Source organism: Diadema antillarum, unplaced genomic scaffold, assembly GCF_040938485.1.
Source record: "Diadema antillarum isolate AM-2024a unplaced genomic scaffold, OU_Dant_1.0 scf00000101, whole genome shotgun sequence".
NCBI classification, from domain to species: Eukaryota; Metazoa; Echinodermata; class Echinoidea; order Diadematoida; family Diadematidae; genus Diadema; species Diadema antillarum.
Genome location: NW_027270990.1, coordinates 107,307 through 127,794, shown reverse-complemented (window position 1 = coordinate 127,794; position 20,488 = coordinate 107,307). Strand labels below are relative to the sequence as shown.

The following is a 20,488-nucleotide window of genomic DNA, read 5'->3' as shown; positions in this document are numbered from 1 at the left end:
CTTCTCACAAGTATGTAATATATTTCAGCGCATCCATGCATTTGTATTTCTTAGAAAGGTATATGAACTTCCCATTAAGCCCTTATATGTTTCAGAATATCCTGTTTACAAGCTCTTATTTCATGTCTTACTCTGCCTTTCATCTCCTGAAGTGATTTTTCATGATTATGAAAGTGAAATTATCTTTTGCATTATAAATTTTTAGTTCAGTGCTTGTCTTTAATTGTGTTGTCAGCTTCCTAGTGAAGGAAAGCATTCCTTGTTTACCAAACATCATTGGAAAAGCTGATGAAGTCAAAATGACTATGCAGTTTCTAGTAGCTTGAAATTTTTCCAAACCTTGCAACAAAAATTCTGTGCTGTGAACACATTATTTCTGTGAATACAGTACTGTACTTAAGAGTGTCATCCCTTTGAACATTCGGATGCCATCCACATTCAGATGAGGAAGTCATCAGTGTCAAAACGTCTTACATGGCATCTTGAAGACAGATGGGCTTATTATTGTTGGAGGAAGAATTTACAGCCGAGACAGAAATGTCTAAAATGACAGCAGGCAACTTAAAGTAACAGATCTGAAATAATCTTCAGACCTGAAGGAGGCAGATTAGTCTAGAAGAAGAAGAAGAAGAAGATATGAGGATCTGAGCAGAAATAACACTACGCATGAAAAAAAAAAGTAATGTCAGCATTTCTTCTTACATGGCATCTTGCTCTAACAGTACCTCATAGAGCTTTTGTGGTCTTGTGACCACAAGGTAAATTGTATGTGATGACCCATGCGTAAGTTCTGTGTCATGAAGAAACCTAAGGGTAGTATGTACAATGTACTTGAATTCTTATGAGGGTGTTCACTTCCCCTCCTTCTAACTTGTTACAACATTTGTAGTGTATTCATGGAGAAAGTGAACGGAGAAAGTGTTCTGACTACTTTGACAAAGTCCTAATCAGGCATAGCTGTGTGTAAAAAACAGAGATATGAATCAGAAGCTTTGTCAGTCTGCCTATGAATGTTCCTATGATCACAACTCTGCATACGTCGATTTGCAAGTTCTAGTTTTCACTTTGAAAAAGGCTGACATTGCTTCTGTGTACTTGCTTTCGTACAAGGACCTCTTTCCTTGAAGTGCATCTTTTGATTGAGGATGTACAATGTGAAGGATCCCACTTGAAAGTAGATTGATGACCTGTAATTCCGTTTCCTCAAGAAGTTACATTGCTTTTGTTTCAAGATGACTACTGTATGTGCCAAATATTTTCTGGTATTTTGTATTTTCACAAATATCTGCAAGTCAGCTGATACTTGCAAAATGAAATTATTGCCTGCCTTAACAGAGATGCAATTTATATGTTGTCCAAGACGGAATGTCATGAACACTTTTCTTTTAAAAGGGTATCTACATGTATCATTCCATCTCTAGGATTCTTAATCCTTAATTCAACCATGTGAAAAATTGTCTTATAAGTCACTATTAGTGACATACATGTATCACACTTGCAAACTATATGGCAGTCACAGTATTAAGCACATTTAGAGGAATTCAAAGAAAATGAAGGAAACTTGAAAAATTCTTTGACCAATGGCATTTGATGATTTTGGGACATTTTTGTTTTTGTGAGATATTGGGAAAATCAAAATGAGACCTCTTCTGCATTACTTTAAAAAAAAAAATGTCTATTTTTCATATTGTCAATGATTTGATAAACTTCATTACTTGTCAAATGTGTAATGCTGGATATGATCACTGGTGCCTTTGGAAGAGGGCTGGTACCTCTTTTGCACAAGATTATTATTTTTTTTTTATTCATATTTGCCCCATGAAGTGCATTTATGCTTCCCCCCTCTCATCCACGCAATACCTACTTGCTGTGCCATACCAACAGGGGAGTGTGGAGGACCTACTCAGTACTGAGGAGCAAGATGCGGGGGACAGCCGTAGCAACGACCTCATCAGCAGCTGCCCGTTCTTCCGCAACGAGATCGGCGACGAGTTGGAGCCGAGGGTCACCCTCTCCAAGATGGGCGTGCTCAGTACACGCGTCATGAGGAGGTGAGTTTACACTTGACACCTGAGTTTTTGCAAGGGGCTTAAAGTGTGCAGTAGTTGCTCCTCTGAGCTCCAGTCCCTTTCACATATAGAGGAAACGTGAACACTATTGTGTAACCTCACAGTACTGTAAAGCAATAAACGTTCGCGGCATGAAATTTTTGCGAATGGGAGCCGACGACCTTTTTCGCAACATGAATTTTTTTCACGAATTGCCACTGGTATCCAATGCATTATAGTGTAGACAAGAACTTTGTACATTATAATTTCTCGAGAGCCAAGATTCATGAAATTAGAATGCATGCAAAAATTTCAGGTTTTACAGTATTCCCCATTACATTTTTTGATATCTTGTTCAACTGTTTGTTTGAGGTCTGTCTTGAAGTTGCGTCATAGCGCAAAATATGATATTCACTTCCTATATGTGGGTGTAAAATGAAAATTTTAGCCCAGTACAGAGGTATCCAAGGAGATAGGTGAATGTTAAAATGATTTCAACTTGAGCTACTGTACAACTGAAATATCCCTGGTGCAACTGTTGACTGGATAAGTGGTACCCCGTGTATTTGGCTAGCGTGACTTGCTGTGGTGTGTGGACAGAATGTGATGCAAACAGGGTATGATATGACAGCACACATGAGCTGTGAAAAATGGTTCTACTAAATCTGGACCCTGGGAGATGTCTGCAGAATGGAGAAAGATATGGGTATAAAGACAAACAAACAAACAAACAAACAAACAAAAACATAGCTATATTTTTAAAGATCCATGAGTTAATTTTTATTCCTGATATGTGGCCGTAAGGAGGGCTTCTTTGTCAACTCTGATATTGTCTATTTAGCTCTACATGCATATTTTATAACGTGGCCATGGTTATATCAATCCATAATCTTTATCATTTGTCAGTTCAAACTGTCTGAAGTCAGAACCCCTTTAGCAAAATGACATTTTTATGGGGATAGATATATCATGTGAAATGTAATTCATTGGTTGCTGAAATTGTGTGATTTGACCATAATCTGAGTAGCAGTGCATGTTTGTCCTGGAGGTCTAATTTTTTTCTGTCAAGTGGGAATAATTTGTTGCTACTGATTGACAAATGGCCCTCAATGTAAATGTATAAGGTTTGTCCAACCGTAGTGTGTATCCCTATGATTTTTTTTAAAAATCATGGCTACTATTAAACACTGAATAATCAATGCTTATTTATGTCAATGAAGGGCTATTTGCCAATCAGTTGCAGTGAAAATAATTATAATAGATGCATATTTTCATTATCTTGAATAGAAATAATTAATTCACAACGTTTTCATGTTGAGTGTGACTTACTGCCTTTCTCATCCCCCAAGGTGACAAGAGCATGATCCTAAACTGATACAGATAACTTATAGTGGAATTAAAATAGAAATCATGGACTTCATCAGTGTATACGGATGTGTTTCTGTCTGTCGGTGGGAGGTTGTCATTGGAGAGGAAGTGCTCAAATTGGTTACACTGTTGCTGGCGTAACACACTTTACATGCTATTTTTCTCAGCAAATTCAATAATGGCAGCATGAGGGCTTCAGCTGAGGACATGTTGAATCTATAGCTGCCCTGGGCGCTGTTTGCTGGCAGGATGAGCTATTGGGCTATGTGCGCTATGTCAGGTATGACAAGCCGGGATTCTTGACTTGTCGGGGTGCCGGTAATGACTCTGGATGGTGCCAATCGTGTCTCGCTGAGCGGGGGATTCTGGTGCATGTGCCGGTTGGAAAATGTCCAGAGCCATATGTGCTATTAATAGGGCAGCTTGGGTGCGCGATGGAGGGCAGGCAGTCCAAAAAGCTGAGCCCTGTTGGACTTGACAGGTCGGTGACCTTTAAAGGGAAACATGGAAACGACTGTCCCACCTCCTCAAATGTCATAAGAACACCCAACCATGCACATACACACTTATGCTTACCTAATTCATTTTTGCTTCATAAGTGTATGTCAAGTTCAGAGTACTGATATTAACTTGAACCTACATGACATGTAAACTACACTCCGTAGTATCGCAGATTTATGAACTTTAAACTGATTGTCTCAGGTTTTGACAGTTGAAATGTTCAGATGACATTGAGATCTGGTTATCTCTAATATTTTCCTTGAATACCAACCATTTTGATATGTCTCTGAAACTGAAACTTGTCATAGATCTACATCTCTCAAAGAGACATGGAGAATGCTGGACAAAGCTCAGAGAGACACTATTATAAAAAGCTGCATGTGTACTTGAGAGACTCTCAAACATAAATGCAGAGGATGCATGCCTTTGATTATTTTCATATCATAGCTGATATCCTATTCCCCAGTACTTTCTGTGTTGTAGGGTATGTCTTATTAATGAATCAAATCGGCAAATGAATTTGTAGGATAGCCACACAATGGACATTTGTCATGAAGTTTATGATTAGTTTAATCTCCTTTCAGCATTTGGATTACAAAGGAATTCTTTCAAAAGAAGTGTTTGATAGATAGGTGTAGAATTGTATACAGGAATTCTTTGCATTATGCTGACTAGTGAAGAGGCTGGAAGCTTGTGCATTCGAGGCTTTTTTCTCAGTGTTCATTATCCTCAAGGGTCAATTACCAGATTTATGTCCGCCCTGTCTGGTGTATGTATACAACCAGGGCCGTTGCATTCCTCCGGCTAGCCTTCCCGGAAACCCATCTGCGACAGCTTGCAGCTTGAAAGAACATTGCGAGATCTCACATGTTCCGAGAGTTACCTGTCACACGGATGATGTATAATAAAGTCTGAATATCCAGGGACTAATGACAGGAGACTGATAAATCATCACCGATGTGACAAATTTCTGCGTGTTTCACTCTGTGTCTCGGGACCTGACGAGAAGGTAATGCCGCTGTCGCCGCCGCATATTTCTCTGATGCATAGGCTATCGGCGGTGCGGCGTGTGTTTGATTGCCCGAGGCACTGCTTCCATCTGTCTTCACATGCGTACCATTTGCTCCCGCAGTAAATGTCAACAATATATTATGTCTTTGCTCCAGAGGTTCGAAAACGAGGAAGAGAGGCCGATGAATTGCTTCAGACCCAACGTTTTTGGCTTCTTGTGGGGAAGAATAGGAGTGACATTTTAAAACTGTTGTTGGAAGCTTTGCTGTTGGAGGCTGTCAGTGTAATGATTGTTTTTGTTGCTGATGCTTGTGTCGGAGTGGAGTCTCCAAGTTGATGATTTACTTCATTTCTAAATCAAATGAGTTTTAAACAAAAACAAACAAACAAACAAACAAACAAACAAACAGAGATGCATCATAAACGAAGACAAATTCCACCCTTTCACCATCACTATATGTACATTGCTGGAAGCACTAATATATGTGGAAGTTACCTCCTATCAGAAACTCCTCACCCCTCCCCATTCATAGCTATTGGAGAATGTGTAAACTTCATCAGTGGTATTAAAGGACAAGTTCACCTTCATAAACATAAGGATTGAGAGAATGTAGCAATATTAGTAGAACACATCATTGAAAGTTTGAGGAAAATCAGACAATCCGTTCAAAAGTTATGAATTTTTGAAGTTTTTGTGCAGTACCCGCTGGATGAGAAGACTACTGCAGTGTATGAATAACTTAGATGTCACATGCGTACAACAATATAAGAAAAATATAAAGAGAATTTCACAAAATTCCATCTTTTGAAAAAAGTACACATTCCCCTGACTCATTACCAACAAATGTTATGGGTAATACTATTCCCCCTGCCTTTAGAAAGAGGCAAGTCAAGTGCTCTTTTATTAAGCGAAAAAAAGTGAAAATATGTTGAATTTCTTTTACATTTTCTTTATATTGTTGTACGCATATGACTCACAAGCTGTAGTAGTCTCCTCATCCAGCGGTTCCAACACAAAAATTAAAAAAAATCATAACTTTTGCATCGATTGTCCAATTTTCCTCAAACTTTCACTGATGTGTTCTACTAATATTGTTGCTTTTTCTCAATCCTTATGTTTATGAAGGTGAACTTGTCCTTTAAAGACATTAGACCGTCAGAGGTGAACTTTCAAAAGCAAACTACTGGTAAATTCAGCAGTGTGTAATACCGTATGTCTAGAATATAGCATGCATATGTTTGAAAGTGTCAATTGCTAGTATTGCATAGCTATGTCTTTCTTTTTTCTTTTTATTGGTAGGAGTTTACTGATTTCTGTATTTAGGAATCTTCCTGTCATGTAGTGAGCTATGCTGTTATTCCTCAGCTTACAAATATAACTTGTATACATATTTTCATCCTCATAATTAATGTGTGGCAGTGATAAAGTGATCCTGATCAAAAACTATCATCAAAATCATAATCAGGGCTTGACATTAGTGGTAGCCCAGTGTTTGGGCCACCAAAATTTCAAATTTAAAGATTTTAGTGGCCTGAATGGGCCACCAGCGAAAAAATGTAAGTGTCGAACCCTGTAGTAATCATCATCATCATCTTGCACAAATGTAATTGACAAGAGTGTCCAGTGTCCATTGACAATGTTTTTGGTTGTTCATGTATAAATAGATGAATAAATAATTGAATAAATGAATGAGTGAATGAATGAATGAATGAATGAATGAATGAATGAATGAATGAATGAATGAATGAATGAATGAACGAATGATTGAACGATTGATTGATTGGTTGGTTGATTGATTGATTGATTGATTGATTGATTGATTGATTGAGTAATTGATTTATTGATTGATTGAATGAATGAATGAACGAACAAATGAATGAATGAATGAATGAATGATGAATGAATATACACTTTTCTTTTCTTTGTTTTGCAATCAGATATCGACATCAGACCATACTGGAAAGAAGGGGAGGAGCTGATCTGGGTATCGCTGAGGATCAATCAAACTATGTATGGCGTGGCCCTGTGGTGGAGCATGTAGATGAAGGGGCTCTCTATTACAGGAAGCACTTCCTCAAACACGGTAACAATACTTATCAGTTTGGGTTTCTCTTTTCCTGTCTCTACATCTCTCTCTCTTTATGTTTTTTGTGTACCGGGTATGTGTGTATAAATGTATAAGTATATTAAAGCATACATACATGTATCTTTCTGTCTCTCTGTATACATTTATATTATCTATTTAATTTATATACCTATACATGTATGTATGTATGTATGCATTTGTGTGTATGTGTGTGTGTGTGTGTGTGTGTGTGTGTGTGTGTGTTGTCACAGTACTCTCTTCTTGGTTGCAGAATGGTGACGAGAGCAGGTTTTACTTCATTGTGCAGTGATATGTCCATCACGTTTACAAAAAAGTGTCTTAATCGAATTCTACTCCACTAACAGGAGTAATCCATTTATATTTCTTTCTCTTTCTTTTTCCTATCTCTGTTTGTCTCTGTGTATCCCTGTCTCTGTCTCTCTCTCTGTCTCAGCTTTCATTTTTTTCCTTCTATGCGTGTCCGGGTCCACTTTCTGTCTTTGACCGTGAGTTGAACTTTGCATTGCCTGGAGTAGTTTGGTTTAGGCATTATTGTTGTGCAGTAGATATTGTTGATCTACAAGTAGGTTGTTTGTTTGTTTCGTTTTTTAAGTTCATGCAGTAAGATCCTTCCTTGTTTATATGTACATTTCAGATTTAGAAGGAAGATGAAGAAGAGAGAGGGGGGAGGGGAGGGTGAGGTGGGTGAGGGGGATGTTGATGGAGATATAAACACAACCTGGATATGTGCTAATACATGTACCAACACAACAGTATGATATCATTTAGAAATGTCTGAATAATATACACACACCTCTTTCTTACTTGATGTGAAATTAAAAGAATAAATTTCAATTAGTAGTGTGTGCTTGGTAAAGTGAATTAAGATGATTTTTTTGTAATGATTTTAAGATACTTAACCTACTGATGAAATGTAAACAAGTCAAATCGGGTTTATATTCTTCTAATCTCTGTATTTTTCCATCGCTGTAGTGTGTGTATGAGGTTCCTGATGAGATTTATTGAAAGTCAAACCATCTCCACTGATTGCGTGATCTGTAATTTAAAACGATGCAAAACTGATTTGATTGTCTGCTAAGTTCTTGAATTCAAGTGATGGTTTAGCAGTGGCTGTAGTATGTCTGTATGGGTTTGACAGTGGAAAGAAACACGAAACACTTGGACCATCATATCGATTTCACAACCATTTGAGATACACGCAGTCGGATAGAGAAACCGAATTTGACTCCCCATGATGCGCCCGCTTTCTTGTGCACGTCGCCACAGTCCATTAACAATTGTGCTTCGTTCTGAGGAGGGAAAAAGGTGTGACGTAGGCGCTGATGATGTGCAGAGAACATAATGTGCAACAGAAAGTGAAAGTCTGTGTGGAGTGATGGATAAATAGAGCTTGTTGGGTTTATGCCATGTTTTGATACAAGGACTTCCTCTCATATTGCACGCACAGATATTATGAGGAAGGAGAATTCTCACAGTCAAACTATTTGGCATGCGTGATGTGTCTCAAGTTCTGCGTGACAGCCTCTCCAATGAAGAGACGTTATTTGATCCATGACATGTTGTATACACCGTGAAAGGATGATGTGCATTTATTGGTCTCTGACACAGGATTTTAATCAATTGTTTGATGAAGCTTTACTGTGAGATATGAACATCATTCATTGATTCCTAGAACTCAAACCAATGGCTTGATGTAACATTTTAGAGAATCCCATGTCTGCCCTCTCTCCCCTTTTCAACTTGAATATGGCTAAAATATTTTCTTATATCATGAATGACATTGATTAGGTATAATAATGGTTGTGTAATTACAAATGGCACTGTTGTGTACTTTAAGAACTATTTCCATGGAGGGGAAATTTCAGTGTGGTATGATAATGCTTTAAATGAAGTGAGTGTATCTTTGTACAGATTAGCCTGGAATAATGTGGTTTGTTCTGTTGTGCTTTCTTCCCCAATTAGCACCGCTATGTCAAAACTAACTGCCAATGAATAGAGATTACCCAATCCCCTTAAACCCTTAAACTCTTCCTTTTAGACTGAGGCACATTGCTATACCTATTCAAGTGAGGTGGATAACTTACAATTAGACCAGGTTTCAATGACTTAATTGAATCCTGATGAAAAAACATGGCAAGTCATAAAGTCTAAAAGTGCCTGGACACATAGAAATAACTGTTTTTGTTTTTTTGTTTTTTAATAAACAAATGTAACACAAACTTGATGACTGCAAGTATTTATATTGCAGTTGGTGTACCAAAATTAATAATTGAGTATATGAATATAAGAACGACCCAAGTCCATGGAAGATCATTTCGAGTAAACTAAAAAAAACTTCATATCTTTTTTATTTGTCCAATAATATTCTATTTAACTGTGATGGGAAGGCAACATTGTATATACAAATTAGAACATATATTATTATGACAATTAACATTTACATTAATTGTGGAGAGGCCATTTTGTGTGGTGGACTTGGGTCGTTCTTTGATTCATATGGACTTGGGTCGTTCTTTGATTCATATACATGATATTCTGCTATTGAGAGGGGAGAAGGATGAGAGAGGGCGCTATTATATGAATGTAAGAATGACCCAAGTCCTTCATTCTTACAATAATATAAGATTTAACTCATTCATTTCAGGCACTTCCGGAGGTAATTAGGATTTATCATTTACACACAAATGAGTCCATGCATAAGCTACAATTTCCCATGTCAAACTGAATTTGGCCAAAAATTGGACTTCGGTCGTTCTTATATTCATATACTCAATTGAAATGTAGGTTGATGTAGATTCCTAGAAGTTGATAAATTCTTTGATGAAGTTGTACTTTTTTCCCCCCTCCATCTTGTCATCATGACTGGGTTTCACCACTGTCATCTGCAGAGCACCAAAATTACTTCGGCAAGGACGACAGCCTCGGTCCACTGGCGGTCAGCGTGCGGCGGGAGAAGGTGGAGGAGCAGGAGAGTCCAGCGGAGAACAGCAAGGACAGCAACATGAGATACCGCTACAGGATCGTCCTTAGGACCAGTGAGGTACGACATGATGGTGGTGGTGGTGGTGGTGGTGGTCGAAGTGGTGGTCGTAAAATATGGCATATCATATCTGTTGCCATTCTCTCTGCATGGAGCAGTCTGCAGACAATGGCCTTTATTCAAAGTTATGTATATTAATCCCTTTGGCCATATATTCAATGATAAGTCCTTTGAAAAAAAAAACAGTGAAGAGATGAGAAACAAGTAAAATAGCACAAATGGGATGTACATGATACATAACACAAATAACAAAATCATGGAACTTTCTTAATTAAAATGTGCAATATTTAAGAGATGGGTGATTTTAGCTGAATGCAAATTGGCGAGCCAATGACATTGTCACTTCACAAACTGCCGCTCATTCTGTATATAAACATAAAAAGACCCACCATTCGACAGTCATTTTTCAAAAACTTAGTCTCATATAACAGGATATTTGGCAAGTGACTATTTCATATTTATCTGAAAGCAAAATACTCAAAGCTAGGAAAATCGTAGGAAAGAGTCACAAAACTTCAAAGATCTCAACTGATTTCCTCTTCTTTTCTTAATACAGGGTAAGTTTTATATTGCTCTTTCGATTTCCCATCAATGTGTAAGGGGCGTTGATTTTTCCTTCACATATTCAATTTTAGGAGTATGAGTTTCATTGGGAGAGATTTCAAGTGGTAACTATTCAAACATAATCTTGTGAATGGTTGTATTTCACTTCATGCAGTCTTGAGAATCTTTAAAGTCCCAAGCACTTGGCCTGATTTGTGACGTCGATGGACCCAATTTTCATAATTTCCTGCTCATAGCAGGCTCTCAATTGCTCTGAATGGTACTGGCTTCTCTGGAATATACTTAGTGGAGGAAGATTTTAAGTCAGTCAAGATTTTAAATACATTTTTGAGGCTTGCAAACAAGCAAAGACTAACATTTAGAGTGGCAAAATCAGGATTTCTTATGAATCTTTAGGTCTGATTTTTTTTTTGTTCCACATAACAATATGCTGCCTTGTGTGACAAAGAGTACACACAGTGACAAAGATATTAAATAGATGCAAACCAAGTAAACTGACCAGAAATGAGTATGATTTGTGAGTGCAATGGAATTCCATTTTCTTTTTCTCAATTTTTAACCAATATTAAATCTTATAAATCAGACTGATATTGATCAAATTTTCAAATTTCAATCTGTGCAGATAATGATGTATGAACAAAGATTAATTCTTTCGTTTTGTCTGGAGGATATGTGATTGTGAAGCTCACCATGAGGAAAACAAACAGGAAGTAATGGACAGGAAATGGTACTCGGGGTCAGGGCAGTGACCTCTTGGCTGTGTTCTTTCATTATAAAGTCACCTGATGTTTTGTTATGTCATTAAGCTCTTAACCAGCAGGTCATGCAAAACATTTTCCTTTCCTATCAGTTTCTAAGTGCTTTGGTATCATGATATCAAGTTGCGGTTGATGGAGAGATTGATTTGTAGCTCAGCAGGTCGCCATGCTTTTCAAACAGAGTGGCAATCAATTCATAACTCTCTAAAATCGAATATATGGCCCGGAACTGCGTAGAATATGAGCGGGATAAACTGTAGAAATAAGAGAACAGCAAAACTGTGGGTGCCTGCTGTCACAACAATTTCACTTTTTTGGTATATACACTGTATTTAGAACAATGGAGACGATTTTTATTAACTCTAACAACGCAATGTTTTCTCATTGACACAAATGTAGGAAGTTGATAGTTAATAGTAAAAGGAAGTGTTTGATTCTATGAAGAATAGAAGATTGGATTCACTTTTTCAAAAAAGAGAGAAAACCATTAAGATCATATTAAGCACAGGCAATTGTACTAAACTAACAAATATTTTTAAGTCAGTGAAGGGATACTGGTGATGTTCTACGGAAAAGAGTTTAGCAAGACCTATAAAGTATTTCACCATCAGTTGTATCGCTTCATGTTTTACTTCATGCTTATAGCCTCTGAAAGAGAAAATAAGATTTATGGAGTGTGGGCTTAGAGTATTGGCATGTAGACTCTACACCATAGCTGTTTGTATGTGTGTGCATGTGTATGTTTCTGCTAAGAATGTTGGAATTCTCACATCTCCTTTCATCTTGGCACGCAACCTCATTCAGTACTGAGGTAGTAGTGAGTATATGGGATTGGGGACAGTGCACTCAATCAAATGTTTTGCTGTGAGGCTCTTATACTGGTAACATTCTAAGTCTTGGTTGTCATGGAGACCAGACAGAGATGGGGAGGTAGTTTTCGAGAGAGTGTGAAAATGTATTTCTGATATGGATGTGGGAGGGGAGTACAGGATGGTAGGATTTGTGCAATGAAAGTAATCTAGCATCCTTTTATCAGCTTGGCATGTCTCCCGTCAGAAGACAGCCATAAATATTGCTATTTGTGTGTGTGTGTGTGTGTGTGTGTGTGTGTGTGTGTGTGTGTGTTTTGGAGGGGGGGGGGTGGGAGGGGGTCTGAGAGCCTCCCTCCCCATCCAAAGTTTTTCAAGCCTGTAGAGAGTGAATTAATTTCAATCTGATATTTCCTGCAGCATCCAAGGGGCCAATCTTGCATGTATCACATTCTAGTGCAATTTGATTACTGTCGAAAAAGCCAAAACTGGAATTTGCCGATCAGACTCGACTTTTTTTTTTTTCTTTTTTTGGCGAGCCTTCATTGACAGAGATCCAAACGTGGGTTGACTCCACGCTGTCTGCTGATAGAACACTGCCGGAGTTGCTCGAAATTGCCCCTAGATACTCAGCATTAGCATTTAATTTTAGACACGAATTAAGCAGTGACATAACTTTGTAGAGTTTTTCTCATCCTGAAGGCGCAATTACTACAGAGCATATGATTTATTTAGCACTGCCTTTACTGAAGATGGAAGACAAACACAACAATATCTTAGTTCCTATGTGGATATGTTTGTATCATGACATTAGTTGCAAGTCACCCCCCCCCCATCACATAGTACATGTATACAAATAGTGAATGGTCACGAGTGCAATGGTACAAGATTTTGCACGAGGTGAAAGATAGAGGCACTCTATTCAACGAGGCGAAGCCGAGTTGAAAAGTGCGCCTCAGCTTTCACCGAGTGCCAAATCTGGTTCCATTGCACGAGTAAAGACCATACACTATTTGTTTTATACAACACCTCGAACATCAACAGATTTGGTACTCATAGATTCTTGAATTTAGCACAGAAATGGCAACCATTTTCCATGAAAGACGAATGAATAGCCTGACAGTTGCAGTCACCGTGTACAATGTATGTACGTGTACGTACGTACGTATGCGAAATGAAGTTGTTTACAAAAATGAGTGACAAAAGTATGTGCTTGTAAGCGCGCTTGTAATTGTTGAGTGCGCGCGGCACATGTTTGTTTATTGTGACATCAGAGTGCGTGCAATGGAACATTTTGGTCAAACAAAATTGCATTGTTGAGACAGCCAGCGCATGCAATGGAACCTTTCACTAAATATCACGTGATGGGCAGTCGACCAATCGGATAGCTACATTCTAAATAAGTGTTGTATAATTTTTCCCATAATAGTGTCATTACAATATGCTTCCCTTGTGCTGCAGATATAAAATTATATGTAGCATAGAATGCTGCCCTTCAAATGAAGTGAAAAAAGATGGAGAAGGAAAAGAAGAAGAGGAAAAGAAAAATGAAAGAGAAAGAAAAAGTATAAAAGAAAGAAAGAGAAATAGAAGAAGAGGAGGAGGGGGAGGAGAGGTAGTGTTTCCAGCCAGTGCCATACAAATGCCATAATGTAGGACAAACATGGGTTGTTAGTAACCTTAGAAGAAGTTTCAGACCTCCCACGTATGTCAAAACCTATTCTTCTAGGAGTTCTCTGGTCATATTACTTTGTGAAGGATCAGGTTATTAACTATTTGTGCAATATGGAGTACAAAGGTTTCCGTGTGAACAGCGTCGGAACCATTGTGATTTGATTGACTCATTGTTCAAGATATATACAAAATGATGTCACAGGCATTATTCATAGGCAGTATATTCTTTAATCCATATTGATTTCCTGTTATGGATCGAGTAGCACCCTCTCAATAATTTTTGACACGTTGTGGGCAAAAGAAAAACACACTGTAGACGGTGATATCTCAAGATTAGAGGCTTGACTTTTTTTAATATATACAATGTATATTGCATACTTTAGGCAGTAAAGACTGCTGTGAAGCAAGAGATGTTCATATGTGAATTGGAGCAGATGGCTTTTTTTATGGCATGAAATTTTTGATAATTGCCACTGGCATTCAGTGCATATAGTGCCGACAAGACCCTCCGCATGCATTTTAACTTTATGAATCTTGGCTCTTGTGAAATTCGCAAAATTGAAATGCATTCGAATATCAGACAGAAAACACAGGCAAAGTTACCTTTGAAAAATCTACCCTCCGATTTTTCTCGACAAGTGGCACTTTAAGGCAGTGGAAATATGTAATATTTAGCTTGTTTCCTGTCCTCGCTTTCCAGGCTAGCTGAAGGGAGCAGGCAGGAAATCTTTCATGTTTGAGTAAACGCAGAGGAAGGGGCAGAAATTTATCCCCAAACTTTTGGCAAAAGCAGAAAAGTGTTGTGCGAAAATAATAAAAAGAAACTCCCTTGATCACCATTTCATAATCTGAAGTGCAAGAAACTTTACAGAGATGTTATCAAGACTTCTCAAGATTGCCACATCACATCATTATAAATGAGGAGAATTTGATTTGATTTGCCAGAGATAGATAATATATATAGAGAAAGAGCAATAGAGAGATCAAAATTTGAGGCTTCTCCATTCAAGAAGAGGAGATAGCAGCCAGATAACACTGCATCCACATCAGATGAGATATTTTTGTCCTTAGTTGGCTCTGGAGATTAATTTCCTTCAATGTCATCAATGGGTGACTTCCGGCTGGTTGTATGGCAGGTGTTGTCCAGTTGTCAGATATAACATGCTGACCATACTGCTGCCCCCTCCTCTTCCTACGTCCTTCCCCCTACCCCTCCCTCCTCTTCCCCCTCCCTTCCTCCCCTGTCCCCCCCCCCCCCCAACAACTGTCAACTGAAAGGAGTGCAATCCAAGGCTGCCTGCCCTCTCTCTAACATAAGGCAAGGTATGAGTAGGAAAGATCGGCTATTTATTATAGAATTGATCACTCTCTTCTGCTACCAAGTATTTTTGATAGTATGCAGGTTGCTTGATCAAGTAACACACAGCAATGCCCACTTGACTCTTCGATCACCACTTGCAATCACACAGCTTGAGATGTCTGTGGTGCTGTAAATCTATGGGCCTGAAAGGGTTTACTCTGCAGTACATATTGAGGAAAATGCTCCTTAAAGGGACATAGAGCCAGGATTCAAGAGGATGCTGTTTTAACGATGTGATGATCGCCGCCATCTTCATTATGAAGATCAGCAATGTAAAAAAGCTACCCGTAGTTAATGGTCAGTCAGAGTAGATCATGTATGTTCACCCAAGTTTCTGCGGCTAGATAGCAAGTAAAGTTTGTCTTTGAAGGATCTATACAGTTGTATGTGTACAGCTGATCCAGCCAGGAACGATGGCTGAATCAAGAGACAAACTGATCGAGGTTGACATTATTTTGACTATTTTTGACATACTGTACAAATCAGTTTTATTCGGACATTTTGAACATGGCAGATGCGTAATTGTGGATCTATAAAACAGTGCCCTTTTAAATCCCAGGTCCATGCATCTTTAATTTACTCTCATGCTATGACAATGTACATTATGTATGTATACACATAGAATTTTGCTTTCATGGAGCGATGTGAGCTTTTAAACTTTCATGGAGAGATGTGAGCTTTTTAGCTAGATCCTTCCTAAGATAAATTTCTGTATGTTTCACATTGGGTGGGGTCAGCTAGGTGTATGACGTTAGATGATGTCGCACATTGATGAGCTCTGACAGTGTGCTCATTTTTTTTTTTTTTTTTTTTTTTAGTCGTTAATTTGAATGTTGGCTACTGTGCAGGAACTACATTTGGCTGTGTGTAATCTTTTCTTTTTTGTGTGTGGAATGATTCACCTATGTTATCATGTTGTGTTCAGAGGTTTCAGAACCAGGTGATTTATCAACATTTAAATTGGAAATTACCTTGAGAGAGTCTTCCTTGTGTCAGCGCTGCATATATCATTAATTTCACGAGTGGACAGACCTTACATTGATTTACTAGGGTGAGGGGGGAGAGGGGAGGGATTGGAATCTGCCAGTTTATATAACCGCGGATTTGCAATCAGAGATCCTGAGGGGAAAGATGACGGTACAGATTTGATTTGATTCCGGACAGTGATGCATTTAGGCATAAGGTCATCTGACCTTGGCGCGGTGATTAGTGCCGGTCATCAACTGTCCGCTGCAGTAATCTTGGGGTCTTAAATCTGGAGCCACGCTGCCATGGGCTTTTACAGCCTAAAATATCAGGATACAGTGTAATGGGATGACAGCGAACACAGATTGCTGCAATACTGAATTTTTTAAACTTCTCTCTGGTGGTGCCTTTGAATCCCTATTGTTCCCAGAAGCCTTTAATATACTTGGCCATCAGTCCCATGTATTCATTATGAAGTGGGCTAATTCCTGTGAGAACAAATTTCTCAATGCGATTAAATGCAATGAGTGTCATCATTAAACATATTAATGATTTATGAAATTAATAGTACTTGATCACACAGTTCTTTCTATCTGATTCTTATGTCTCTGTAATATTAAGAATTATTTCCTCTCTTAGCAGTTTGCTAACATTGTATTTGTAACTGCTAATGCTCTTCTCATTGTTTTTGCACTGAAGGTGCACTGAGTAGAATACTGTAGTACAAATTGGGGCCATATACGCAGAAAGTCAAAAGTCGTGTCATTTTATATCAAAACAGTGTATTACATCTAGGCATAGCGATTGCCACTTCTGCTGATATTGACTATATTGACTATATGGCTGGCCTATTTTGTAGTAAGTATATGTAAGTATCTGTGTGTGTTTATCCATTTGGCTGGCTAGTTGTCTCTCTATTATGCACCTATCTCTCTATCTGCCTGTGCTTGATATACACAGACACAAACACAATCACATATTTATGTGCATATGATATAGTCTTTTAAAGTTTGAATTCCACCTTGTAAGGAATGAACTTTTTTATCTTTTGCTTTTGAATGGGTTGAATGTTTTTTCCAATCAAAGCAAACTTGTGCAATAAATTCACACTGCTTGCCTTTAGATGAGCATCATGTCTTTCCTGCCACGTTGCTGCTGTGGTGGACCGACCCGTCATCCCTTTTCGCGTATCGGTGTGAAATAGGATTTATATCTTCCCCATCAAAATGTGTATGGGAGCGTGACTTGCCTCCCACTGATTTCCCATCGGACGGGAGGGAAGGAAAAAGCACCTTCAAGATGCTGGAGCAGGAGACAGACAGCAGCTCTTCCTCTGCAGCCAGGGTAATCGGTCGCCAGATCGTCAGTCATAGGACAACGGAGGGCTCACTCCCTTCTTTCGAGTATCAGTGTCGTCCAACCCTATACCGGAAACTGATTATCATGGCTGATGGAGTGTGGAAACACAGAGTTAATCAAAGCTAAACAAAGATGATGAGAAAATACCTCTCCCATTTCCTTAGCACTTCTCTCATGCGAAGAAGTGGTTTATCGAAATTCAACAACAGTATTGGAACTTCTGAGGTTGGGTAGCAACGGCTGACCACAAAATATGTTCCTTTTACATTTGTGTATAACATATTCAATGAAAAAAGAAAGAAGGATGTGATACAGTGCTGATTTTGAAGCATCTAGGACCATGATTTAATATCAGATATTTCTGGTTTGTTATGCAATCACTGATTGCCACATGATGTAATACTACGTGTACTGTGTAAACTACTTGTCATGAATAAGTTGTTTATTTCTAACTGCCAGAAAAAGTTACTTGCAGAACAAATGAAATTGTTGACATTTTCCATACAGTACGTATTGATGCAGTTTATAACCCATCAAATGCAGGGGGATTCACAGCAGAAATTTTCATCATGTCGGCGTTAAATTGGCATCTCTGAATTCTACTTCATATCTCATATCTTCATATCTGTTGGAGAATATTTGACAAAACTGATGAAATTCATTCAGTTTGCAGAAATTGACAAATTTTGCAGAACTGAGCCAGTTTTAGTGAGATACAGGAGCTGTAATAATCTAGAATGTGTTTCCATTTCAAGGACCAGTTAAATGCTTCAAAGGCAAGAAGCTTCTGAATATTCTACAACCAGAGCAGATCATTTACATAAGTGCAGGAAAGGGCTTGAGTAAAAGAGAATTTTCACTTTGCCCCATGAAACCTCTCAAATGAATGGTAAAGATTATAAGAAATGATACAGCTTGGAGTCACGGTAATGCAGTTTCTGAGACTCTGTGGTGTAATGGAGAGCTTGTGTCAGCGGCTGTGATGGTGCATGGGCGAACGAATTGTGTTACTTTGGGGGGCGTTTCATCAATGAGTTCGTCGGAGGTTTTCACCGACAATTAGCTATCAGCCAATCAGACGCAAGGATTTACACTGACAACTGTTAAAAGCTAATGAAATCCTTGGTCTGATTGGCTGATAGCAAATTTGTCGGTGAAAACTCCGACGAACTCGTTGATGAAATGCCCCCAGGAGCTCTCCTGTCATTCCACCTCCAGAGGTGCATCCTCTCCGTCGCATTTTTTGATCAGTGGCGGTGACTAAGGACTCCTCGGCCCACTTCTCACGGCATTTGTGGTCGGGAGATTTGAAGGGCCCTGCTTTGGCCATCATTTTTTCGGGCTTATCAACTTCCTGTGCATGCCTTCCCATTCAGGAAGTGACAAATGTTCGTTTTACAGAGTACATGAAAGGTATTCGGACAGATACCGAGCACATAATGTGACATTCGCAGTGGGGGGGGGTGTTTGTTCATAGAAATGTGTTATGCTGAATTCGGAGAAGACATTGAGAGTCAGAGAATCACGGACGCTCTTATCAAAACCAACTTCTCTTTTGTTTTTGTTTTTTTCTCTCTCTCTTTTGACATGAGTAATTGCTGATTCTTGTTGTCTTTTCCATGGAGAGAGGAACCTGACGACGTGTGTAAATATTTCCGGTGTTCATTTCACAGTCGCTGATGTCAGACTTGTTGGCCATCTGCTAAATTTGTGTGTATTTTACAATTAGTGCATGCTCTATCATGCACTATACTGGATTATAGAAAAACAAATACTAAAATTATCTGGAGCACCGTTCTGTTTCATTGAGGCTGCAGGCCGGGCCCAATAGAATTGCACATGGGATGACTTACGGTGTAGTACCATGAGGTCTATAGTCCAGTACTGGTGCATCAACAGAACTTGCACTAATTTTTATGGTAAAAAGACCCCTCAATCTCCATGCATTTTCCATAGGTCTAGGATTCCCCGTGCTGAAAGGCACTAATGCTGAAATTTCCGCACAATCACGTGATGCAATCCAACCAATCACAGTGCATATCATACTTGACCTATTTACTAAGATATTATTTTGCTTTCCTTGCGCGCTTCACCTATATAGATCCCTTTTTTTAATGCTGCTGATAGTCTAGTTGACGTGTTGTTTTTCCCTTGCTCTCTCTCTCTCTGCCATGGTAATGGTAGATTGACTGGTCCAAAGACCTAGTTTGCTTCAAGTGAAACAAAGATGGCAAGTGGGATCCTACCCACATCCTAAATTATTTCCAGGATGCTTGTGTCATTGCAGGTATAATCCCCAGCCTACAGGCCAGCCTGTACATGAACAACTAACGAATAGTTTGAGTTAACGGGAGTGAACAAAGTGTACGCCAAGGATAGAACCGCTGCGTGTCGCAAAATGCTGTGGGTAAGGGGTAGATGGCAAGGGAGGAAAGGGGAGGTGGAATGATGGGTAGCGAGGGATTAGCTGGATTATGAATGACTGCCTCCACACAGCTGCTGAGGAGATGGATGGATTGCCGCTATCCTAATCCTTCCCCCCTCAACCAGGCCCCATCGATATTTTCGAACTTTGTCATTTCATGCGACATTAACCCATAAAATGCCAAGCTCTAAAAGGTGCCCCACTGCTCTCACATGGTACTATGTCCTTTTGTACCTAATTGAAATTGAACTGTTGACTGCTGAGACAAACAGGCATCAGAATGAAATATGACAAAGCTGCTAAAAATTCTTGTTTCACTTTTCCTATTGTAAGTACAAAGATGGCAGAATGAATTTTACAAAATGAATTCAGAGGCAAAATTCTTGTAAGTGTAAGATTTTGCGTGAGAGATTATATCAGATACCAATAATGTTGTGAATTGAAAATAAACATTTCTTGATGGGCATGTTTATCACTTGTGTGTGTTTTTTTTAAAA

General features: G+C 38.8%; 1 protein-coding gene across 6 annotated transcripts in view; it reads left to right on the top strand.

The window, feature by feature from the left end:
• The window catches only part of LOC139718893 (uncharacterized), a 129,784-nt gene that overhangs the window by 46,936 nt on the left and 62,360 nt on the right, over nucleotides 1-20,488 (top strand). For all 6 annotated transcript variants that reach the window (XM_071630338.1, XM_071630337.1, XM_071630342.1 and 3 more), the window contains exons 3-5: nucleotides 1,885-2,051; nucleotides 6,867-7,012; nucleotides 9,925-10,076. In XM_071630338.1, the coding sequence (XP_071486439.1) occupies nucleotides 1,885-2,051; nucleotides 6,867-7,012; nucleotides 9,925-10,076 (465 nt within the window). The remainder of the gene's footprint in view (nucleotides 1-1,884; nucleotides 2,052-6,866; nucleotides 7,013-9,924; nucleotides 10,077-20,488) is intronic.